Source organism: Protopterus annectens, chromosome 12.part0 (genome assembly GCF_019279795.1).
Source record: "Protopterus annectens isolate FY-2018-M chromosome 12.part0, PAN1.0, whole genome shotgun sequence".
Taxonomy (NCBI): Eukaryota; Metazoa; Chordata; order Ceratodontiformes; family Protopteridae; genus Protopterus; species Protopterus annectens.
This window is the reverse complement of record NC_056746.1, coordinates 236,222,341-236,248,848: the sequence shown is the minus strand read 5'-3', so window position 1 is coordinate 236,248,848 and position 26,508 is coordinate 236,222,341. Positions and strand designations below refer to the sequence as shown.

General features: G+C 40.9%; 1 protein-coding gene across 1 annotated transcript in view; it reads right to left on the bottom strand.

Moving 5' to 3' along the window:
* The window catches only part of LOC122816478 (ADP-ribosylation factor-binding protein GGA1-like), a 1,452,484-nt gene that overhangs the window by 360,258 nt on the left and 1,065,718 nt on the right, over positions 1-26,508 (bottom strand). The window contains exon 13 of the mRNA XM_044089299.1: positions 19,764-19,945. Coding sequence (XP_043945234.1) covers positions 19,764-19,945 — 182 coding nt within the window. The remainder of the gene's footprint in view (positions 1-19,763; positions 19,946-26,508) is intronic.

Below are 26,508 nucleotides of genomic sequence, written 5' to 3'. Positions count from 1 at the left end.
GACTCCTGCAAGAGAAACGACAGAAGCTAACCAGCGTTTGTTGATACACTAATGAACAGAAGTCACTGGCATATAAATAATGGAAAGGCCTGCACAGGGGCAATTCAAATGGATCAGAAGTGATGGGTGTAGCTCTACAGTAGACCTTCCATCCGAAAGAACCCCAAAATGATGACAGCATTTCAGTGAATGGTCAATGAAATTTGTTCAATACTGGAATTAGAGGTCACACAGCCAGATTAACCATAATTCAAAGCACAAACCATCTCCCAAGAAAATTACAAGGTGTAATCACTATATGGATGTGTAAAAAGAAAGCAACTTTAATGTTTTCACAGATTCATAATGGCATAACACTTAAAGATACATTCATAACTTTGTTGAGAGAACAAAAAAGCTAGGCTGAGACACAGGGCTAATGCACCACAGGGTTCCATATGGAACTATAACAGAAGAGTGTAAGTGGCTTATACCAAAAAGGCGCAAGCTCTAGAGATTGGACATGCATATAATATGGGACACAGCAAAATGAACATGGGGACAGTACAATTCAGACTCCAAATTTATCTAGTAAGATATCTCACCTTGTGGCTAGGCTATGTTGAGGCCAGGTTGTAGTCAAGAGACTAAAACACAAAAACTGATGGTTCTTTCAAAAAAACAAAAAGTTTACTGGAGTAGCACTCAACCAAAATAAACTATAACTAACAGCCAATGTGTTTATTTGTAGGAAGTTTCACTTCCTCCAAATAATGGCAATAATGGAGATCACTGGACCACACCAGTTATGGCAGTACAGCACATGGGGGACAAGAGTTTAGAAATGAGAAGCAGCAAGTATTGGAGGACTGATGCAATAAATCTATAGAGTGCTGGAAGTAACGGCTTGGAACTTAAACCATGAAGAGTGCTACCGAGAAGGACAATAAATGAGGTCTGCTATGGTGTTCCCCAGTACACACTTTTATCTACTTAGCATTCATGTTTGTGCAGAGTCTTGTAACTGGAGTGGGTAAACCTAGTCATGTTAATTCTTCTCTAGTTCTTCACCATCACCATCCTCAGGAAAAAAAGTTTTCTTTGAGATGTTATTCTGGAAATGGAACATCTCACTAGGAACATATGACTCCCCATCATATCCAACACATCTTAGATACAGGAGACGGAGAATTCTGGGACCACTGCTGCATGCAGCTCAGATGATTGGCAAGCTTTGACAGCTAAAAATCCTCTCCCCCTAGGGATTTTCACACAGACTTCACAGCATTTTAATGGAGGCTTCTCATGAAATAACACAAAGGGCTCCATTTGCACTAGGAAGTTGGTACAGTCCTACAGCAGTACAACATCTGTCACTCTAAACACTTTTAAAAAATAAGCCTGTTATTTAAAAAAAATGATACTCTATTTAATGCCCACCCCACAAAACATTTAAACAGAGCTACGAAAATATGATCTATATCTTTAAATATTATTTCAAAACCAGTTGTCTGTCCCTCCTTTTCTCAGTGTATGTCATGACTTCAAGTATATAATAGCTTAAGCACTAACAGCTGAAAAAACATGAAAGAAGTTGTAGCCCCTCAGAAATGAGCAAATTTTGACAAATAGTGGTTTTAGATTCTTTATGAGCTTAATAATGCAGGAATCTATTAAAGTTGTATCTCCAACCTTATCTTATTCACTGAGAGCTGCTATAGTCCTAAAAAGAAAATGTATGGTGCCAACAATATGTACGACAGTCAAATCACTGTACAAACATAAACAAATATTTTTTTAGAGAGAAAGAAGCTGTATTTTATATTTATAAGTAGGGAAGTCTGTTTTTTGCCTATTTTCTTTTCCAAACCATGCTACTGCATTCTGGACAACCAGGAAAAGATTCTCCCCTATTTATTGTTTAACTCAGCAGCAATCTGAATCATTTGCTGTCAATCTGACTGGCTATTTAGCTTCATGTATTTACAAGCATGTCTTTGCGACCCTCTCCCTACACTACAGCTTTTCCCTTCCTATCTCTTCAACAAGATCTTTGTCATTCTCGACTCCAACACAGTGTGCGAGACTCTCTCTTTTCTGTATTACCAGCTTTCACTTACCTCTCTCCATGCTCCTTGTCATTATTTGCTGACTTTATATTACAACAAATTTGCTTGAGGGCAGGAGGAGGAAATGAGTCTACCTAGTCTGTTCTTTAAGCACATAGGTTCATAGGTAGGTACTAGGCGATTGGCCTGAGGGCCAAAGCGAGCCTAGCCAACAGTGTATTGGTTTTCACCACCCATGTATTGCTAAATTCCTGAGCCTCTATCGAGCAGTGCCCCAGACATAATCCAAAGGGTGACTTTCCTATCACCCATCCAATTACCAAGGTTTTTCTTGAAGAGTGCTAATGGTGAGCTCTGCTTGATGTGGATGGGAATTTTGTTTCAGAGCATGGGATGTCTCTGGGACAAGAATCTATCCCTCCAGCATGTCTTATTTATTGTTGTAGTGAGGTTTAGCTCCTTAGAGCGTGTAGCTTGCAGAGATTGGGATTTCTTTAAGTGGAGCATGTCCAACAATTCCGGGTTTGACATAGCTTTGTATGTTAGGCAGAGTTCTCCTTGGAGTAAGCTGTATGCGGCTGAGTAGAGGTTGAGTTTCTTGAGCCGGTCGGCATAGGGCAATTGTTTGAGGCCAGCAATCCTCTTGGTGAAGTACTTTTGGAGCCTCTTAAGTTGTTGTAGGTGTCTTGTGAGGTACATCCCAAATGGGGCATTGTATTCAATGACGGGTCTGATAAGTGATGAGTAGAGGGGAACGATGACTCCCTTATTTCTAGATGTGAACCCTTTTGTGATTAAGTGGGCCACGTAGAAAGATTTTCTGACCACTGTGGCAATGTGGTTGTCAAAGGAGAGGTTACTATCCACTTGGGTCCCAAGGTCTCTTATCACACTTTCTGTGTTAAGTGAACTTCCCCCTATTTGGTAATTCATGGGTACCATGTTTTTACCAAAGGGGATAACAATGCACTTTTTGGCATTTAGCTTGAGGCCATGATTTTGACACCAGGTGTCGGTCTTGGTGAGGCCCTTTTGCAGGATGTCTATGTCGGCACAGGAATTGATAATGGCACCCAGTTTGCAGTCACCTGCGAACTTGGTTAGCCATACACCCATGGTGTTCACTTGCACTTCAGAGAAGTATATACCAAACAGGAGGGGTTCCAAGACTGAACCCTGGGGCACTCCACTTGTCACTGGTTTGGAGTCAGATCTGGAGTCTGCAACTCTTACCGTGTGGGTTCTGTCCGTGGGCCAGTTGGCCACCCATCTCATGATGTAAAGGTTTATGTTAAGGTTAATGAGTTTATCTATGATTCCTGAATGAGGGATAGTGTCAAAGGCTTTAGTGAGGTCCAGGTAGGCTGTGTGGACCACCTTGCCCTCATCTATGGCCTTAGTAACTGTTTCAAAGAAGTCTACCAGGTTTAGGAGACATGACCTACCTTTCACAAATCCGAATTGGGTAGAATCCAGAGTTTGGAGGTTACCAATGTCTTTGTTTATGAGTTCCATGATGACACACTCCATGGCCTTGCAGACCAGGCTTGTCAGGCTAATAGGTCAATAGTTCCTGGGGTCTGTGGTTGTTCCTCCTTTTTGGAGTGGGATAACCATTGCTGTGTGCCATTCTGTGGGCACATAGCCTGTGGTGAGGCTGTGACTGAACATGGATTTTAGGTGGGGGGCTAGTTCATTTTGGAGTTCGTGTAAGACGCAGCCTGGGATGTTGTCCGGTCCCATGAATGCTGTGTTTTTGGCTTTAGAGAGTGCTGTTTTTACCTGTGTGTTTGTGATTGCCGTGGCTCTACAACCATCTGGTATAGTTATAGGCCCTTTGGGAGGTGAGGGAGGAGTAAAGTTTGCACTGAACCTATCTGCCAATATGTTGGCAATATCAGTTGGCTCTGTATATTTTGAGCCATTCTGTTGTAGCTCGGTGCAGATCTGAGTATTGCCATGGAGATTCCTGACATAGCTAAAGAATGCCTTGTGGTTGTCTTTGGAATCTGTGGCAATATTTCTTTCAAAATTAGCTTTGGAGGATTTTATGAGGGATCTTAGTTTCTTACTGAGGCCCATCAGTGAGTTCCTCCATACCTGGGTTTTTACTCTCTTTTTCAACAGTTTCTTCCTTCTGTTGTAGAGTTTGTTAATGGCAGGGGACCACCAGATCAGCTTCCTTTTTTTGGAGGATAGTGTCTTGGTTTTGTTGGGGATAACACAATCCATGCACTCATGCAGGTGCTTGTAGAGTACATTTGTGTAGGATTCAGCAGTCGTGACTGTATTGACTGTGTTAGCCATCTGCAGGGGCATCGCGCAGTTAGTCACCTCAGTTTTGAGTAGCGTGAAGTTCGCTTTGGAAAATTTCTTTACGATGGTTTCCTTGTGTGGGGGTGGGGTTGGGATGTGGATATCTAGGGTGATTAGTTTATCGTCTGATCTAACAAGTGAGGGGTTGATCTCGGGCATTGAGCACCATGTTGGTAATGACCAGGTCCAGAATCCTGTTGCCCCTGGTGGGGGTGTTGACAAGTTGATCCAGGGCGTTAGAGTTTATAAATTCCAGGAATCGTTGAGCAAGGGGATTAGTACAAGAGCAGTTTTCTCAGTTTATGTTAGGGTAGTTGAAATTGCCCATTATTATGGTATTTGGTTGGACCCTCATTTTTTCCAATGTCCCCAGGAACGATTAGTGAGGGTCCTGGGTCATGGTGGGGGATCTATAACAAGCTACAATTTGGAATACATTTTTGCCCTGGGTTAGTTGCACCTGGATGATTTCAGAGGCATCATCTTTTGTAACTAGCCTGGAGGTGTGGATGTCCTTGATGAATATGGACACACCTCTGCCCTTCGTGTTTCGGTCCGGGTTTTGTGGCCGAAACGTTTGGTATTTATTATAGCCCGGTAGTGCTGGGGTGCTCTCGTGGGCCTTGAATCGGGTCTCAGTCACTGCACAGATATCGATGTTCTCCATTTTGAGGAGTGCCTCGAGTGAGTGCATTTTGAGGTTTAGACTCCTAGCATTGAGTAGCATTGCCCTCAGTTTTTTCTTACCTGTAGTTCTTATGGAGGTGGGTTTGTTTTTTGAGCCTTGCCTAAAAAAGGCACTATAGGGGCGGAAACAGCCTTGGCCAATACCCTGAATCCCAGGGGTGACAGGTGCAGGTCATCTCTGGCGAAGCATTGTGGCCTGTCAAGCATGTCATCCCAGGCTGACAGATACTGGATCCCCTTTGAATGGCACCAGAAGCTTAGCCAATTGTTGAAGATGATCATCTTATCCTTGTACTGTGGTATCATTTTTGGTGGAGGCAGGATGCTACTCAGGGGTAGAGTCATACCTGCCTGGGCTACAAGATCGGAGAGCTCTTCCATGCGTCTTTTCATGTAGTCCAGGTAGGTACATCTCAGGTATTTACACCAACATGGACAATGACAGAGTCATATTTGTACTAGCCTTGTAGTGACCTGAGTGCATGTGTTATGTGGTGGATTCTGGCACCCGACAAGCAGCTGACAGCAACCTTTCTTTGTCCAGCCTGTTGAGTGGGGCATCAGTGTGCCTGACTATAGAGTCACCTATCACTAGTGTGTTGGGTATGTTGTTTTGCCTTATGGGCTGTGGTTGTGGGCTATGTGTGTTTGGGGTGTGTTGGTGGGAGGAGGTTGCTTGTATGTCTGCTTTGGAGGTTTCTGTTGCCTAGGCAGATTTAGATTTTTAATCAGAGCCTCTGTATATGTCTTGGTGTTTCTATGTGTGGGTTTTGGAGGTGTTGGTTTAGTTGGTCTATGTGTAGTGAGTGGGGTGTTGTGAGTTTTTACCGTCTCCTCTTGACTGTCTGTTCCAGTCTTGGTTGGAGAGAGAGCTTTGCCTCTACATTGGCTGTATAAGTGCATCTCTCGCAAGTGTTAGTGTTTGGTGGTAGGAGAAGAGGGTTGTCTGTGTACATGAGGCAGTTGTAGCAATGCCTCAAGATGCCCAGGTTCATCAGGTAGGCTGGAGAGTACACTGGGAGCTGTCTCTTGGACATGCCTGAATAAGTAGGAAAGTATATAGACTATTCCCTTCTGGCAGATGCGGGGGTTGACTGCTGGGGGTTATTTAGTGCTGCAACAGATTTAGAACAAGTGCTGGGCTGAAAGGTGTAGGTCTGAGTGCTTTAGGCTGAAAGACTGACAAGTTATAAGGGAAAAACTGAAGAGTGGACTTTGTGGAGCCGGGGATAGTTAACCCTAGCTAACCGGTGCTGAGCTGTGCGCAAAACAGCGCAAATGCAGGTTTTTATAGCAGAAAGGTGAAAGGGATAGAAACTAGCCCAAAATGGCCAATAAACTACAAATTCTGAGTTGAAAAACCACTCCTCATGGGACAGATAGGCTGCTCAAAGCTCCCCACTCTCACTGGTGAACAGAGTAACTTCCTTCTATCCAAATAAGGTATGGGTCAACAAACTACAATACAGCCTTGGATTCACCAAACTCTGAAAACTGGACTCTACTAGCTTCAGAAAGGCATGTAACAAGTGTAGGATAGCTTATTTTTTTGTTTTTTTACGAAGTTAAGGCAGTTAAAACAGCATTCTAGCTCCTTCCTTTCCTGTCTTCCCATTCACTTCCTCTCCACCTATCCCATGTCAGCCTGAGTACCTCAGTGTATTCTGTCTCCACTACACAAATCTGTCAATTCATTCTGTGGGTCCACAATCCTCTCTGTGAACAAGTATTTCTGCTGGTCCCTCAAATCTGCTGCCTTTGACCCCTTCCTCTTTCCTCTCCCCTTCCTGTTCAGGAGAACCTCTTTACATCTCACTGACAAAAACCCAGTGCACCCATATCATGCCCCCTCATCCTGTCCCCTAGCTCTTTTGATCTACAGCAGGAAGAGCTATAGTTTCTCTAGTCTCTCAGTGTATGATCTCATCTCCATCCCATACACCTTCTAAGTGGCTTTCCTTTGGATTCATTCCAGCAGCTTGATCTCTCCCTCATTGTACTATCTCCAGACCTGCATAAATTACTTGAGGGATTGCCTGACTAGAGCCTGGTAGGGCAGCCATATCCCCCCTTTGGTTTTGGGATCTGTACACCTGCGGGTAAAACTCCAACATTCTCTCTGTCCATTCCTGGTGGCCCAATTCAGCTAAGATCAACACTCCCACATAATTTTCCTGTTCTGATTATATCAGTTCCACTGACCACATCTGTTTCACACTTGGTTTACTGTGGCCCAGTGCATTACTCTACTTGACTCCAGTGAACCTAAACTACCACCTTTCTTCCCACTTGGTCAGCCTTTCCATATTCTCCTTTAGGGTCTTCCATCACATCATCTACTACTTCACTTAACTTTGTCTCACTAGCAAAGACATTGATCTTGTTTTCTCTTTTCCCTTGGATATGACTGAAATTAACAAAATGAAGAGTAATGGACCCACAACAATTCCATGAAGTACTGAACTTGTCACTTTTCTTATTTCTGACATTGCTCGCGCACCATAACCTATTTCATATCACTATGCATCCGTCCAATTCCTTCACCTTAAACCTATGCCATTCCTTCTAGTTTTCCTAGCAGCTACCTATGTGGGACTGAGTCAAAGGTCTTAATGAAATCCAGACAGGGAACATCTATCCCCTCCCAGCAAACCAGCAAGTCCTTCCCTTTCGTAGTCATAAAACTATATCATAGTTGAGTGATGGTTTCTTTTGCCCATAAATTCATGTCAACCACTGTCTTGGAGAAAGCTATCATCTAAGAAAGCAACTAGCCTTTCCCTCAAGATACTGACACTGGTATTAAGATATGTTTGTAGCCTCCTGGATTTTCCCTGCTCCCCTTCCTTACAAGGGTACAACAGTTGATATTTTCCAGTCATAGAGCTTCTCTACAATGGCCAGAGATCTACAGTAATCCTACCTCAGGTTTTCGGCCAGCATACTGGCCAGATTGCTGATGACCTTAAGAGGTAGCAAATCTAGTCTTTATGCTTTATCCTCTCTTTAGAAAGACAAAACTCTCTCAATCTACTTCCAGTCTATCCTATTGTTTCTGCACTACTCTTTGCATTTTGTCATACACCTCAATTCACTCACAACAGCCACAGTTTGTGTTCCTTTATAATGAAAGAAAACAAAGTGCTCATTCAATAATTCTGCTTTTGCGAGTCCTCTGTAATCTGTCTCTCATCTTTGCTTAGCTTGACTAGGTCTGTTCCTCTTTCCCTCTCATCTTTCTTTCTGCTATGTACCTAAAGATGCTTTGCCATCCTGTCTTAACTATTTCTGTCAACTCCTTTGCAACTTGTGCCTTTGCTACCTTCATCTTTGTTGCTGTTTTGCTTAGCTCATTTTGTTGTGCCTCCTCTTCACCACCTACCTTTCACCTCCTGTATGCCTAGTTTTTGCCTAATCACTGGCTTTAACTTCCTGTGTAGCCATACACTGGCCTTCCACTCTTTTTGCTTCTTCCTCAAACCATTGTTCAAAGCCATGAGAACTGCATCCCTGACCTGTCATATTTAATTTACTTCCTCAGTTTGCCTCCAGTCCCAAGCTCCAACTATAACCCTCTCTCAGTTCATCATAACCAGGTCCCCTAAAATTCCACATAAATGTCTTTGGCCTTTCATTCATACTCTAACTACAGAATGGCACAATCACCGCTGACTAATGGCACCTTCACTTGTATATCCCTAACACAATCCACCTTAGTCAGAGCCACATCCATAATTGTATCCTTTGTAATACAGTCCCACATCAAGTGGCTGAAGACTTCACAAACCAAGACTTCAGACAACCACTACTCCTCCTCCACCATGAAGGTCAGAATCTTTCCTGGCATTGTCACGTTTGTTCATAATTTATTTGGTGCATGTACGCAGCCATAGGGCAAGGGTTATTTTTGACTCTTTTTCTTCTCAGAGGAGCTTGCTCATCAAGTATGCTAAGAAAGACTGTTAAATTCCAACATGGCATCATGTAGTGTCAGTGTTTTATTATGTTCCAATTAACAAGTGTTAAAGTGTTTCAAAAGTATTTGCTGAATTTGGTCAGGTTTCTTACCAGACCGAAATTATGTTTTTTAGGCAGGGTGTTTGGGTGCCTTATGGCATAAGCTGAGAGGTGACCATTTAGGGTATCAGGAAGCATGCCTAAATCTGCAAAGTTGCAGGGTTTCAAAATGAATATCCAGTCTAGTATAGTTGTTTTGTTGTTGGGTTAATTTATTCTGGTAGTTGTTTGGATACGTTGCTGGCAACCCCAGAGAAAGTTGAAGTTGATGCACAGCTAATCGAGTTAGTAATGCCCCAGTCAATGTTTATGTTGCCTAGTATGTATGATCTATGGGGGTATTTATGGAAACCTAGAATAGAATTTCTTCACCTGTGGTGATGTTACTGCCTAGGGAAATGTAAAGTGCAATAATGCAGAGGGTCTTGAGTCTATTTACTTTAAGAAATGAAACAAAAAGTTTGACACTGTGGAAGGGGGATTTGACACAATGGTATGAGAAACATTCTACTGTCAAGTGCATTTAAGATGTATCATCCAGTGAAATCCAGGAACAACAACAATGAAATATCACCAATGTCAATTTTATTGCATCGGTTAAGCAGACAGCTTAAAACACATAATACGCTTTTGTCCTGTATGTTGAACATTATGACTTTATCAGAATCATTCAGAAAAAATGTTTAAATCCTCTATTTTAAATAAAAACTCAGTTAAATACGTCTGTCACATGACAATCAAAATTTCAAATGCATTTCCACTTATATATCATTCTACCTTATAAATACTTTAACTATATAGAAAATACATAAGTGTAAAATAACTCAGTTACAAAAATTTAATATGCTTCACATTCCTATTTATTAAACATCATATAAATTAATTGAAACTAATGTACACAAATATGTGGCAGGTTTTGAATAAACCTTGTAAATAACAACTAAAATGTAACTGCGTGGAGACATGCGTGAATGGGCGTACCTTCGTTGAAGGTTGTGCGTCAGGGCTGGTAACTCGGCACGTAAAAATCAACTACCAATCTTTAGCGGACCGGAGTTCTGCTGTGGCGACCCCTAACCGGGAAAATCCGAAAGACAGAAACAGTGTACATCTGAAAATGTCATGTAAAAATATTTAAAAAGCAACAACAAATTCATATAAAGGACATTATTGTAGTTTAGCTGCCCTAATCTTCAATACTGAATTACTTGAAATATATTCATTAAGACCTGGGTGTTTGCTAGCATCCAATTTAAGATGCCAGATTAATTTCCTAAACTCATTGGTCATTTCCTAGGTCTCCCGCCTTCTTGGGGTATTCCAAAATAGCAAATTCATATGTTTAAAAACCTTGAAAAGCCAATGTTGATTTTTATTTATTTATTTATTTAACATTTGTTTACCGGGAAAGTCTGACTTGAAACAAAGCCAATTTTCAGCAGAGGCCCAGGGAGAAATGCTCCAGAAGCATGCCTTTGAAACGAGGGAGGAAATTGGAGCACTCAGAGGAAACTCACAGGAATGCAGGGAGGACATGCAGACTCCGCACAGAAGGCACTCCAACTAAGAATCGAACTTACAACAGAATAACCAGCGTATAAATCCAAGAAAGCACAGGAGGCGTATATCCAAATGCTGACCGCCTAGAACCAAGAAGGAACTGCTTCAATTCAAAATAAAACTATCGGCAAGCAAAAAAGCAGACAGTAGTAGCTTAAAACACTTTAATAGATAGAACCGCAAGGTTAAGCGCTTTCACCCACACTGAAGGTGGGCTTCATCAGAACAATTAAAAACCATAGTTACAAAGTATATATACAAATTTTGGCGCCAAACAACCCAGTAACGAACCAATCATAGCTGTAATGTGTGTATCTAGCATAAGATGTAAATAATCAACACATCATCTAGTTAGAACAGCTATATACTAAAAATTGTATATGTTAAAAATACTAGATATTAAATATGAAATATATGTGTATTAATACAATAAAATACACATATAAATTCCTAATAAAAAACAAACATATTAATAAATTATGAACAGATGTTAAATTCATCGGAAAAAATTCATCAGGAAAAAACAACTCCATCAAATAAATATGTGTATATGAATTTCACCAAAAATAATCAAATCTAAACTTGTGTGTCTCAAAGCTGAACCTTACACTAAAAAATATATATAAATGACACTAATATATCTTTGGGTCTTTTAATAATCCAAAATTGGTTTGACCGCTATGTAATCATTTAGCCCAGGTGGGGTAGTGGCATCAGTTAATATTTGCCAGTAGCATTCTCTGTATGCTAATTTTCCTTTAATATTTCCCCCCCTCGGATCCCTTTTAATTGTTTCTAAAATAATGAATCTAAACTCATGGTCATCACCTCTAATCATACAATGTTTAGCTAACGCATTTTTGTCATCTTTCTTCTTAATACTATACAAATGGGCGTATATTCTCTTTCTAAAATGTTGTTCCGTCTTGCCTATATAGAAAGAAGAACATAAGATGCATTTCGCCAAATATACTAGGAATTTAGTGTTACAATTTCCCCTCTTGGGATATATTTTCGTCTTATTGTAGTTTTTTTAATGTCATAACACTTTCTTCCGAGATATATTTACATTGTGCACAATGGCCACATTTGTTAGAATGCATTTAATTATTATTAATTATATTTTTATACACACCCTATATATTTCTTTTTTGATTCTAACTTGTATATGTGGTGTTATTTTGCGGAATGACAAAGCTTGCTAGTACTGAATATTACAATTACATTTGTACCAGCAATGAGTAATTCATTTTTCTATATTCACCAAACTGGCATTTATAGTGCAATGGTTTAGATTTTAGTTGTTGCATTTTAAATGCATTTAAGTTTTTTAACATAGTTGAGTTTGTTGTCAAATTTGTTAAATTTAGTTCATAGTTATTATGAGCAGAAACAAACTATGTTATGTTGAGAGTGGGATCAACAGTTTGTTTTTTACTAATTCAGTTGATCTACTTGGCTCTTCTAATTTGTTGCCATGGTTTTTAATAGGTTTCCATTTGCCACTGAAATAGTATTTATATGCCTTAATTACAGGTCTTTATTGATTCTGATGAAGTCTTGTGGGTAGAGACGAAAGCGCGCTAAATCCTATTACATGTGTTTTTTAGTTTATGTCATTGGCATTGATTCAATAAATACACACTTTTGCATCTTGGTGTGTAATTTTTTGGAGGATACACCTTTATTGTGCTGACTAGCGGACTGTGTTTTAGTGTACTTCTTGTCAATGGCCCATGTTTCTATGATACTTATACTGTCCACCTTCCTCATCCTGCATCACTACCTATAGCTCCACCATCTGTATGCAGACCCTTTGCATCTCACACAATAAACTATACAGCCACCCTCCCAAGATGTTTTGTTTCTTCCTCTGCTGTTTACTGTGTCCTTTCATTTACTGTCTGATAACTTACACCTTTCTGCTCCTGTGATGCCATCCCCCCCCTTACATTTTAGTTTAAGAGTACACTCACAGGTTCAGAAAGGTTCATAAGTGATTACTTGGTAACGACCCCAGGAGACCTTTTTAAGCCTAGCCATGCTTCCCAAATAGCCAGACAGTGATTAAATGTAAGAATCAAACTCTCTTTTGTCTGTGAGGTAAACACTTTAACCATGGGGATACACATTTAACCACAGTTGCAAGCACTGTTGTCATTTTTGGACTTTGATTTATCCTGTGCATGGCCAGACCTAGTTTCACTGCCAGGTGTCCATCTTCTTTTCATCAGTCCCAGCTAACCCATTTCCCCTTGTTCTCTGCAGACAGTCACTATATTCACTGTCTACTTTTTCTTCTCAGTGTTAGCTGTTCACAGAATTAACACCTTTAAGAATACTTCCTATAAACATTTAAATGATAACTGCACTCCAAGCACAACACCTGTTCCTCCAAGAGTGTACTCCCCTACTTGCAGAATGATCCCACATCGAAATAAAGCACAGCTTAGCTATTTCTCCCACTCTTGTAGCAATACTTGCAGTTCATAGTTTCACAGGTGTGTACTAGGCTAATGGCCCTGGAGCCTTTACAAGTCTAGCCCAGAGGATTACCCTGGCATTGTGCCACCCAACCTTAGTTCTCAGTGCTTCTGTCAAGTAGAGCCACTGGAGTGATCCCGGGGTGAATTTTCTATTTCTCATCCACTCATCAAGATTTCTCTTGAAGAGGGCCAGAGGTGCTCTGCTTGACATGTATGGGAAGTCTGTTCCATAACATGGGCAGTCTTTGGGTTATGAACCTGTCCCTCCAGCACGTTTTGTGGTAATGAGGTTGAGGTCTCAGGAGCATGTGGTGCGGAGGGATTGGGATTTCTTTAGATGTAGCATTACTAACAGAGCTGGGTCAGACATGGCTTTGTAAGTCAAGCAGAGATCGCCTCTAAGTAGGCAATATGAGACAGAGAATCTCTTAATGCACAACACACTGGATATGGATGAAGTTGCATAATACTTTCTTTAGAAAACTGTGTTTCTAGCTCTGAAGTCACATTACTAGTCACATTTTAAAGTTTCTAGCATAGTAAAAATCATACACCACAAGTTGTTCATATCCTTCCTTCCCAAAGTTTCCATAAATCTATGGAATCTCTGGGGATTCACATCTCTTTTACTGCATACTGTCATTCACAGCTGCCTGCTTTACCTCCCACTGGAAATGTACAGTTGTGTAAGTTGAACCTACCTACTGCAGTAGATGTCTTAATTCCTCACTGATACAGAAGTCTTTTGGTTATGTGCTGTCTTACCCAAGACAAAATCATCTGGCTTAACAAAAAGCTCTGGATTTCTCCCATACTTCCACTCTGACTGCTGACTGATCAATCCTAAGGAGGGAAAATTAGCAGAAAGAATGGAAAATATTCAGGACTTTTTTTCTTCAATGTTAAGAACCTGCTGTTATGGGTAAGTGCAACCTACACATCTGTACTATATTCGCTACTCCCATTGCTGCAGTAGCCTTTAGGCTACATAGGTTGATTGCTGAAGCCTATCCAACCTGGGAGGAGGAAGGATAAGGAATCAGGAATCCCTAGAGAATGGTCCTAACAAAGCCAATCATGGCTACACACAAAAGAATCCAATATATACTTCTTTGTACAGGTACATACAGTGGAACATGTAACTGTCTCCAGAAAGCTTCTACACCACTTATCAATATGTCATCAAAGAAGACAAGGCCCTCACAGAATGTTCTTTAATACTGCATGGAAGTGGTTTATCATGGTGGGTATAACAAAAGGCAATAGCCAACGACCACCAACTGGAAATAGTTTGCCTGACATGGGCTATCCTTTCCTAATCCTAACATAATAAACAAATAGTTGTCTTTTCTAAAGGTCTTGACTCTGTCAAAATAATATATGAGCTGCCTCTACATGTACGTAGTATTAATAATCCTTTCTCCATGGTTCTGAGGATTAGGATAGAACACTGGGAGACTGATGGCATTAATGAAGGATTTGTTCTTGCTGATACCCCTTATCCCAGAAGCAGACCAGATAGGGATAACCCACCAAGAGAGATTGCAATTCAGATACACAGCTTGCAAATGTCACAGCAAGGAGACGAACAGTTATCCATGCAATGAGCTTTAAATATGCCTGATGTGCAGGTTCAGATGGAGATGTGGTTAACTTTGCCAGAAGAAAGTTAAGATCCCAGGAAGGGGCAACCTGTTTGCAAGGTGTTTTCACTCCTGTCAGAAACTGTTTTACTAAGAAAACACTGATAAAGGAGAAGGTTCCACGGGCAGATATACAAAAGTGGCTGCAACATATAACTTGACAAAGTAGTAGGAAGGCCAGAGGCTAATATCTCACACAAATATTTGAGCACCAGTCATACAATCCCAGATACAGCCCTGGTCATTGGGTAGGCACCACTTAGAAACTTTTTCTGCAAGACAAGATAAGATTTCTAGTCTCCTTTAGTACCTGCTGTATGTCCTCTAAAAAGAGGTTCCTAAAGCAAATCATAATCAAGGCAGATAATTCAAGAAGTTTTAGATAACGATGTATCAAACAACCCGTCTTGTGTGAGTAGATCCAGACAGTAAGAAAGCTTGAGATAACTGCCTTTGGCCAATTACATAAGAAGGGAGAACCAATGCTGCCTGAACCAACAGGGGGTCACCACAAATATTACGCTGGATATCAGGAGGAAGAGTTGAAATATATAAAGAAACATTCCCTACAAGAGAATGAAGAAAGCATGTATACAGTTAACTGCTTTGAAAGGAGACCAACAGATCTATTTGAGGTAGTCCCCAGAACCGGATCAATATCTGAAAGACCCCCTCATTAAAACTGCAATTATGTGGGTCTGCCTTGGTCCTTCTCAGTTTGTCTGCCATTATGTTTTGCTCTGATGGAATGTAATACACTTAAAAAAATGCTAACTCCCAAGCAATCACAACTAGTCTGTAAAGAGGGTATGACCTTGTGCTCCCTAGCTAGTTGATAAAACACATCACTGTGGTGTTGTCTGTAATCAGCAGCAGAGGTCCAGGGTGCCAAACATGATGAAGAGATTGAGAGGCATGGAACACAGCCCACATCTCTTTCAAAATAACATGCCTGGAAAAATCCCACAGGCATGCACCCTTACTCTCATAAGAATTTCCCTCCCAAGGAAATTCTGAGGTGTTCATAGTTGCACATTAATTTGGAGACTGCAGAGTAAAATAAGTGGAGAAGAAATTGCTTGTATTTGTAGCCACCATCAGTGCAGTTTCATTTACACAAAGCTCCAAGTAGGTACCTGAAGGATGCAAGTGTTATACTTCTCATGTACACCCTAGCAAGAGGAATCATGAAAATCAAGGACGCCACAAAACGCAGAATCATAAGTAACTCTCTGGCTGAAGTCCAAGACTGAATTGAGGAACTAAGGAAGGTTTCCAGATAAAACTCTACCTTCTTCTGCATCAAAATCTTTTGCTGCAGAGTATCTATAATACATCCTAAAATGCAATCCTGTGTGAAGTGGTCAAGGAGGATTTCTGAATATTTATCTGGAATCCCAGATTGTTTATGAAAGTTGAAACCCATGTTAAGGACTCCTGACATCTGGCAAAAGACTCTGCAAAGATAAGCAATTCATCTAAATAAGGAAGAAAAATTAAGTGCCATTCAGCCTGCTAGGAAACATAAGTGCCATTCAGCCCACTATAGGCTATGGATAGAAGCAGGCACTTTGCAAACATTAAGAAAACAATGGAAAGGTAGAAGGATCCTTTTTTTTCTGAAGTAGTAAATAACCCAAAAGGTAGTGCAGAGACGCTGAAATAGGAAAGAACAATTTAAAACTGGCTTCTAAGGAGGTTCTTTCTTAGATACTATAAATATTTTAGACTAGAAGGCTTTGCTCCTTGAATAAATGGCACTAGTTCTATTACTCCTATGTTAAGTAAAGCCTGAAGGACCTGAAGAAAAATTTCTGTTTGGTTCGGAGAACATGGAGGAACTCCCCTGAAAGGAGGTTTTTGCATCCAGTGCCAACTGTATCTTTCCTGAACCACTTTTAACTCCCATGAGTCTGTCACAATCTATTGCTAAAGGGGAAAGAACAGAGGTAGCTGTCAGGAATACTTTTTTAAGAAACTGAGGCAGGAGGTGATTGGGGAGGAAGGAGGCATGCTAGCATACAACCATCCTGAAGCTGAATACTGTCCCTTTATTGGAAAGATTCCTGATTGCTATTGTTTCCCTTCTGCCATCTCTGTTTGTTTCTTAGGCAAATAAGAGGATCTGTGAGATCTGAAAGGGATGGGGGTGCTGAAAAATCTTAGAAACTGCATAAATTAATTTCCCTCTTTCATCAAAATTATTGGTGGGCCTAGGTAGCAAATGGGTAAAACAAAGCTATTTTTCTTTAAAGTTGAATTCAAAAATTCAGAATTAATTTCAGCAGAAAACTTTAAATTCATACCCAACCATACCTCCTCAACCAATAACAGAAGTAGAGGACCTAGACACAGAATATGCACAACCATACATATTTTTAAAACATGTTTGGATATTAGAAACATGTCAAAAGCAATAAGACAGAGACAGACATTATAAGGGACTGATAGGTAAGAATTCTATATTCCCAAGTGGAAAAAATAAAAAAATTCTATCAAATCTGTCCCGAAACCTTCCCTTGTATATCCACAGGGGAAGGAACCAAGGAGAGAAAATAAGTGCTTGTTAGTTTAAGAAACTTTGTAAAGTCAATTTGCTTTTAAGGGGGCTAAAAATTATAAATCGTGACTTTTACACCCACTATAATATGTTGAAAGGCTGGATGCTGTTCTTGTGGAACCTCCGAGTTACTTCTTCACAAGGCAGCAGGAAAGTACTGAATACTTTCCATTCTTTACTGCTGATTTTACCTCTTCAGGGTTGACCAGTCAGAGTGGGAGTGTGGGAAGGAGCTAGAGCTTTTGGAAGCTGGCAAGTTGTTGTCCCTTGGGAAAGACGCAACTCATATAGCCTAAAGGCTACTGCAGTGGGCATGATGAACATCATAAATTTACTGAATCTTTGGACTTCACAAGAAAACACCTGAGCATGGACTGTCATGAAATCAAGTATTACTAACATGGAGATATTAAATGACAAGTTCCTGCAGCTTATTTATTTCTATCTTCAAAAAAATAAAAAAAAATATTATTTTCTATTTGGTTCATAGTCAGTGTGTGTCACTGAAAAATATTAAAGACATTCCATCCAGAGATGCTGAAAGTACACAGCACTTGAGTGCTACAATTTTAAGCAAATGGAAAGAAACTGCAAGAGAAGGTATGACATCATAATCTCATCTTCTGCGGATACATAGCGCACTAAAGTAGATTATTTAATTTCTTTCCCTCTCCTTCTATATATGTCAGTTCCAAACCTGTATTTCACATTAATTTCTATTTTCATTTTTGCTACGTTGTGCTTATGTTTTTAATTACATGTTCAAGTAGTTAATTGAGAAGTACCTCTCTTGTTTATTCAACTCTTATTTTAGGTCATATTTCTGTTTTTTTCCAGCCTTCCTTCAAATACCAGGGATCACAAATGAAAAGACAGTGTTGCTTTATTTCTATCCCGTTTGTGAAAGAGGAAGGTGTTGAAATGCCACTGGTTCTATGCATTAACCTTTATGTGACTCCATTAATACCCTTTTCACAAGGCTAGATAAGTAACAGTCCTCTAAACAGTCCTATTCTACATACCATTTCTCAGGTTTTTTTATGTTATTTATCAATTTCTTACCAGTACCTGGGGCCAAAATTCTACTTCATGATCTGTGAGATAAACAGTGACCTTTCTGAAGTCCAAGTAAATGATGACAATGCATTTTCACACAGTCTTTGCTACTGTTTCAGTGACCCATCCATTGATGTCATTGAGAGCTGAAGAATCACTAGTTCTGGCACTAACCACCAGAGGGCTCCACTAATACCCTCATCATAAAGCCAGATAAATAATATTCCTCTAAACAAAGTAAACCCATATCTCATTTCCTAGTCATTTTCCTATGCACTTTTTTCACAGTTATTATTGTTGTCTTTCGGCTTTTCCCGGTTAGGGGTCACCACAGCGGAATTCCGGTCCGCTAATGATTGGCAGTAGATTTTCATGAACGCTGAGGTGCCAGCTCGATGTTCAACTTTCAACGAAGGCACTCCCATTTATGCATGTCTTTCGAATGCCCACCCAACCGTGGGGAGGACATGCAGACTCCGCACAGAAGGCACTACCCGCACTCCAGCCGAGAATCGAACGGGAGAACCTCTTGCTGTGAGGCAACAACGCTACCGCTGCACCACGGCGGAAGTCAGTAGTTGGCCAAATTTCTTTTATCCGTTAGTCAATGTCTCCCTTTATCGGTATATGCTAAGCCAGATGACCTTTAAGCAAATGCAAGTACAGAGAGAAATCTGTTCCTTAAATTTAAAGAGGGCAGTGATGGTGGCAGTCTAATATTACAGTGCTGGACTGGGGGGATGTTTGCCTTTTACCTCATTTACTTTTTTATTTTGTTTGGTCAGTTGGACTGGGACATTTGGGTCCATTTGCAGCAATGGCCCAGTTACATGACATGCATAAAAACAATCATCAATACAATGCATCAGAAAAACAATGGAGAGTTAAGCAACACAGTATAGTAAATAATACAACTGAAAAATATAAACTGAATGATTTCACAGAAAAAAACAATAGGATATATGAGAAAAAGAATACACAATAAGTGCAACTGATCTTATTACTCTGGTATAAACACAAGTCTAGGTGATGTGAGTCTGACATAATAATTCAAATGCAGCCATGAATATCTGTTTTGTAGCTGCTTCATCTTGGCAACATGGTCAGCTATGTTCTGTTACTGAACCAATTGTCATAGTAAATTGTCTAGCCATGACAGGGAGATGTCAAATCAAACAGCCTTCCTCCAAAATGTAGGCAATTTGATGACATGGCATTCATTGTTTTGTCCCATCCCAGCCACCCTTTGTGCATGTAGGCTAATAAACTAAACCAGATCACCCATACTGAATATGGACACTTTGCCTTTGTGCTACTGAGCTGGTTTCACATCTGCTCGACAAAAATGTCTGTTATGCTCAAAAGACAAAAGAACATCAGTATAACTTACCAGCTGTGTTGCTGAGTCAAACTGGAAAGAGCATCTTGTGTTGTTGATTTACCAACTGGAGGAATGTCATTAAAGGAGGTGCTTTTAATACTTATCCCAGAAAGTGAGGAGTGTTCTGTTGACTCGCTGTATTCAGGGTTTTTACGGCATATGGAAGATTGCAAACTGATGTTCAACCCATTCTGTTTAGCAGATCAAAAAAATATGCATCTGTTTACAGAATGCTAGAGAAATTAACAAAATAAAGAAAAAGGTATACAATTTATATAACATTTTTTTTCCATTATTTGAGTGAAAAATATAACATAATAAGTCCTTTACAATTTGCTTTCCGATCTGTAAAATGCACAAATTAAACAGACTCAGATGATCTGTAGAAGCTGTTCCAGTTGATGGACGACTCAATGCTGCTGTCATGTAAACTGCCACACTGCATAAGCAGATATTTACGCAAACTATTCCAGCCATATACAGAAAAACAGGATACAAGTTCTGTGTGAGCAACTGACGATTCAGCCTCCCAAGCTCTTTATATGCAATATTAGATGCAATCCACTCTGGGGTCACTCTTAACGTGGAGCTAAGGGACAATTTACAACTGTAAGGGCCTCAGCGTAGGAACTGGCATTACAAAATATTGATCACTGACCTCCTGTAACAAAACGCAACAGACATAGAATATCAATCAAGTCAGTACTATTTCACAGCTTCTCTTAGGAAATCAAATCATTAGTTTTCTTGTCTCTACTAAAAATAGTTTTGTCAATACTTGCAGACAGTCACAGTACCAAATATTTATCTTTATATTATCTAATTATTGCATTTGATGACCAGGACAGTCAAGCTGAGCATTAAAACCCCTTTTCAGTAGAGACCTGAGGAGAAAAACTCCACATACAGAAACTAGTTAACAGACAATGTTAGTCAATATATTCATTTTCCATACATAATACAAACTTGTACAGTCATGAGTAGTTACCACATTGAGTTAACATTTACATTCAGTTTATTCAGTTATGAAGACAGCATAACATTATAAACACTGGTTCACAAACAAAAATAAACGTTACGTACTTGCCATAACTATGCATCTGCGTTGTCCATTTTCATTCTTCCTCAATGAACGGGTTCAGATCTGATCCTCGGATCTGACTCACCCACATTCTCTAGATTCTAGGATCCGGCTCTCGAGCTCCACCCTTATCCATAATGCCCCATGACCACTGTGTTACCTCAGATCAAGTTTGCTGCTATTATACAATATCACTACAAAGTATCTCCATATTGATATGACTGAAAAGTGACAACTGAAAGATCAGGAGCTCAAACAGGAACTACAGTTCCCAAGAACAATTTTGTTAGGTCTTTCCCAAAGACATAGATAGGGGGAAGTGGGGGTGGTTGAGGAAGAATGAAAATGGAAACACAGATACATACTTATAACTTTCATATCTAATGTTGCTATTTTCTTTCATTCTTCAATGAATGGGACAGAGTCCCCAGCTACTGTAATCTGGGTGGCCCTCATGGAAGGATGTTCTGGAGAACCACAGAACTGAATGCAGCTCTGTTTCTGGAGATGATGTCCAATTTGTGATGAGCAATAAAAGTATGAGCATTAGACCATGTGGCAGCTCCACAAATGTCATCAATGGAGGCTCTAGCCCAAATGGCAGCTGATGTGGCTATTGACCTACCTAAGTGCGCTTTTGGTTGTCTTGACAAGGTTAGGCTTCTCAAGAAGTAAACATAGGAAATATAATCGGTTATCCATTTGGCTAGTACAGTTTTTGGAGACTGCTTTTCCCATCTTACTGCTAGAAAAGGAGACAAACAATTGATCATTTTCCTAAATTTCTTAGTCCTGTGAAGGTAAAAGTGAAGTTGCCTATGTACATCTAATTGATGAAGGGTATATTCTCCTTTAATGTCAAATTTGGGAAAGAAAACTGTTAAATTGATCACTTGATTTATATTTGCTTCAGAGGCAGCTTTTGCTAGAAAGGAAGAATTAGTGTGTAAAGTAACTTTATCTTTGTGAAAAGTCAAATATGCTTGTTTTGAAGAGAGTGCTTGGAGTTCATAAACCTGCCTTGCTGAAGTTATGGCCACCTGAAAGACAATTTTCAAAAAAACAGAAACTTAAGGTCTACTTTAGAGGAAGTTTCAAAAGGTGAATACACCAAGGTCTGTACTACTGAAGTCAGGTCTCAAAGTAGAGTGGGGTCCCTAACTGGGGGTCTCAAGTAAAAAGGTACCTTTAAGAAAGACTTTACATAACACAGATGAAGCCAAAGGAGAGGCAGTATCTTCAATGTGGTATTTGGAGATGGCTGCTACCTGAACTTTGATGGTGGAGAAACTTGTCTGACTTTGAAAGAAGGAGGAAATGAAATCCAAAACAGCAGAGATTGGAGCAGTGAAAAGATTCAACTTTCTCTGATGAGCCCAAAAAAGAAAACCTCTTCCATTTACTCCTATATATCTTTCTTGTTGAAGGTTTGTGAGACAAAAAAAAAATTGGTGAACTGGGAAGGAAAGCCTGGAATGTCTAGCCATCACCGGAATAGGAGAAACCATGCAGTCAACTTGAGGCCTGCAATGTCCAGATCAAACATCCCTGCTGGGTGCGACAGAAGGTCTGGACTGGGATCCAGTGTCCATGGAGGACATACGAGGTGAGACCACAGGAAGGGAAGCCACACATGCCGAGGGCAAAAGGGGAAAATGAAGATTACTTTGCTCCTCAACCAGAGCGCTTTATGAAGAAACTTGGGGATTAGAAGCAGGGTAGGGTAATTATAAAGTAGATCAGAGAGCCAAATATGGACTAGAGCATCTCCTGGTGAATGTCCCTGAGGGGGGAGTTAGGGCAAAGAGCCTGCTGTATTTGTTGTTGAGGAAAGAAGCGAATAGATTGCAGCATGGTTGACCCCATTTGTGGAAGACCAGATCTGCCATAACTGATTGAGAGACCACTCATGAGGCATCAAGATGGCCCTACTGAGCTTGTCCACTAAGTTGGTGAACTCCCCTGGTATGTGCATCGCTACAAAAAAGGGGTTGGAGGAGATCACCCCACTGCCAAACTCTCACTGCTTCTCGGTAAAGGGGGTAAGATCTGGTTCCTCCCACTTGTTGATGTACCAGAGAACTGATATGTTGTTTGTTTGAACAGCAATAGTTCCTAGTGGAAGAGAGCTCTGAAGGGCCTTCAATGCTAGAAGCACCGCTCTCATCTCCAGGACAGTTATAAGCAAATCAGTCTCTGCTGGGGACCATGTGCCCTGAACAGTTCGTTCCAAGTAATGGCCCCCACCCTCCACCCCAACTGGGAGGCGTCCATGGTCAATGTGGCGTTTGGGGGAGGAAGAATAAATGGACACCCTTGACAATTTTTTTCAGAGTGTATTCATCACAGCAGGGATTTTCTACACACCTGAGATAATTTTATCCAATGTTGTAAGGGATGTCGATGTAAAGACCATTGCACTGCTAGAGTCCATTCAAGAATTCTCATATGAAGACAAGCAGTGGGTATTAATGTTACTACAGCAGCCAGTGACCCTAGTACCATTTTTGCTGGGGGAGAAAGATGAGAAAGAATCTGTCTGACATGCGATTTCAAAGTAAGAACTCTGTTTAGAGGCAGAAAAGCTAGACAACTGACTGTGTCTAGAACAGCCCCTATAAACTCCAAGACTTGAAGTGGTTGAAGTTTTGACTTGGCCAGATTGATTGTAATTCCCACAGAATGAGATAATTGGAGCAAGTAATCCCTGGCTCTTTCCAGAAGATGTCTGGTCAGTGTGGTAAGGAGCCAGTCGTCTAAGTAAGGAAACACTCTGAATCTAAGCAGTCTTAGATGAGCTGCTACCACTGCCATGCATTTGGTAAACACCCTGGGGGCTGTGGTGAGACCAAAGGGTAGGTCTCTGAACTGGTAATGACTGACTCCCAGCCATAAGTATAGGTATCTCTGAGAGTGCTTGCGTTCATTCTGATGAGATAGTATGCATGTTGAAGATCGACAGAGCACATCCAGTCATCCATCTGTAGGACAGGCAGATTGAACTGAACTGTGACCATCTGGAATTTGGAATTCTTTACAAACTGATTCAGATAACTGAGATCCAAAATGGGTCTTTGGTCCCCTGTTTTCTTTGGCAGTAAAAAGAACCTTGAGTAAATTCCAGATCCTCTTTGGTCTGTGGGGACCTCTTGGATGACTCTTTCATCCAGCAGCTTTTGAACCTCTAGAGCTGCTAACTCCCTCTGATTAGTTTGAACATCAGAGAGACATTTTCTATTCCTTTGGGGTACTTGCAAAACAGGAATGAAATATCCTCTGGATATGATCCTTTTCACCCAAGAATCTTTTGTGATGGCTATCCAGACTTTTAGGTGCAAGGACAAGCACCATGTACAGTTTCCAGAGAAGGACATTCCAGCAGTCTTTCAGAAGTGCTGAAAGGATCTGTCCGAGAAGGAATCTCATGACTCTTGATTCTGCAGACACTCTCTACCACATGGGCAGCGTCTTCCACTGTAGCTACTTCCACCTCTGTCTCTGGGGGAAAAATCTCCAAGTGACTCTTGAAAGATCCTTGAGATTTCCAGAACCACATATTTTTACCACTGTGTGGATTACTAGAAAAAGGTCTCTGCGGGGTAGAAAAGTGGATTCCCATTGCAGACAAGGTCTTCCCATCTTGTTCTCCATGGGAAAGTGTATCTTTAATGGTCGGCTCAAACAAAGAAGATCCATCAAATGGAGCATTGATGAATGATGCCTTGAAAGGCTCCATAAAATGACACACCTGCATCCAGACATGTCTCCTAATGGCTATGCCTGAACCGGCTGCCCTTGAGGAACCTTCAGCTGTGTGCGAAATTAGCCATGGACACATTTGTAATGGATTGCAGGGTGGCCAATTATGAGGAGAAATACTATTGTTCTTATGTAGACATTGACCCAGGAGTAGAGTTTGAGAGTTCCTTAACTAAGTCCCCTATATAACCTAGTGAAATGTGCCAGATAATTTAGTAACCATAAAGCACAGGTCACTGCAGCATACACTCACTTTCCAAACCTGTCCAATGCCCTACACTCCCTATTAGGGGGATGAACAGTAGAACTCTGCTCAGCCAGCTCCTTTTTTGTGGCTGCCGCAACAACCATGCAGTCCAGTGCAGTCTGTTGGATGGGGCACTCAATATTCTGTCTAGGCATTTGGGGATCAGTTCCATGAAATCCATTTCCTTCCATGCCTTATGGGAGACGAGGTCTAAAAGCTCATCTGCAGGGGCGACCCAAGAAGTAGATGGTCCAGACCCGAAGACTTCCAAGAACACCGATTTCTCCTGGGAAGGGGTTTGGGAAGACCAACTACCTTTCTGATGAAGGATCTCTAAGATGTCACCAAATGAGACTTCCTCAGGTGGAGATCTAGGGGACTGTTCCCCTTCATCAAAATTGGTGTCTTCTGTGAGGGATTCCTGCAGGGAATCCAACTGTCTTCTCTTGCACAACTTCTTGTGAGGAACCTCTTCATTGGGATGTTATGGACAGGTGTCGGAAGCAGTGGGGAGCTCCCTGGTGGGAACTGCTTGGAAGATCATATGGGCTGACTGTCCTTGCGGTGTAGGATGAGTAGACTCAGATATAGGATCTAAAGAGGGAACAAGTATTGTATCTGAATATGCAAGAGTTAAAACTGCTCTGGGGTGAAAAAAAACCCCTCTCCACCACCTCAAAGGCAGAAGGACCATGAGAAGCTGAGGTACAATCTGACAAGAACACAGACTCAGTTCAGATGATCCAAGGTCCTCCCCAGTCAGAGGTAGGATTTGGAGCCAAGCTGTCCAACATCAAAGCCCAGAGGGGAAGCAATGTCTCCAAAAACTTCAGAGTTGAAATCAACCCTCAGATCTGACAGTAACACTTTGGCTTCAAGAACCATCGTTCTCCAGGGGGATAGAAGCTGATCAAATTGGGGAAGTTGCCACAGTTGAAGATAGAAGAATCTTCACATCTGATGTTCAGCTCTCAGACATCTTGGATCCAAGGGCTCCGAAATGGTAGGTCAGATTGGAGAAAGAGCGATAAGAGACCGGAAAAAGAAGTTATGTACTTACCATAACATTCCATGTGTGTTGTCCATCTTGACCTTTATTCTCACTGATGGGTTGGATCAGATGTATCAGATCTGTCTCGGCCTTTCCAAAAGCTCGAGGTCTTCAGCAAAGCTCGTGGGCATCCTTCCCTACCCATAATGCAGTTCCCTAACTTCCTCAGATCTTGTTTGCCCCCATCAACTCATACAAATGAAGAAAACTCCCTTAAAACGTGTATATACATAAAAGTAAGGCAGTATTTCTGAGGCTATGGAGATCTGCAAACGCAATAACTACTCGGCCTCCCATGAGTATAGGAATAGGATGTGGAGGGTGGGTTGTGACAATAAAGGTCGAGATAGACAACACACATGGAACGTTATGGTAAGTACATAACTTCTTTATGTGTTGTTGTCAGTCTCGGATTTATTCTCACTGATGGGACTGCATCCCAAGCAACCTGACTCTTGGGTGGCTCATGGGAGAATATTCCTCAGAATCATAGAATCATAGAACCAAAAGAGGCTCTACCCATACAGGCCAAATCCACTTTGTAATGAGTAATAAAGGTATGAGGTTTCGCCCATGTAGCTGCAGCACAGATGTCATCCAAAGGTAACCTTGCTTG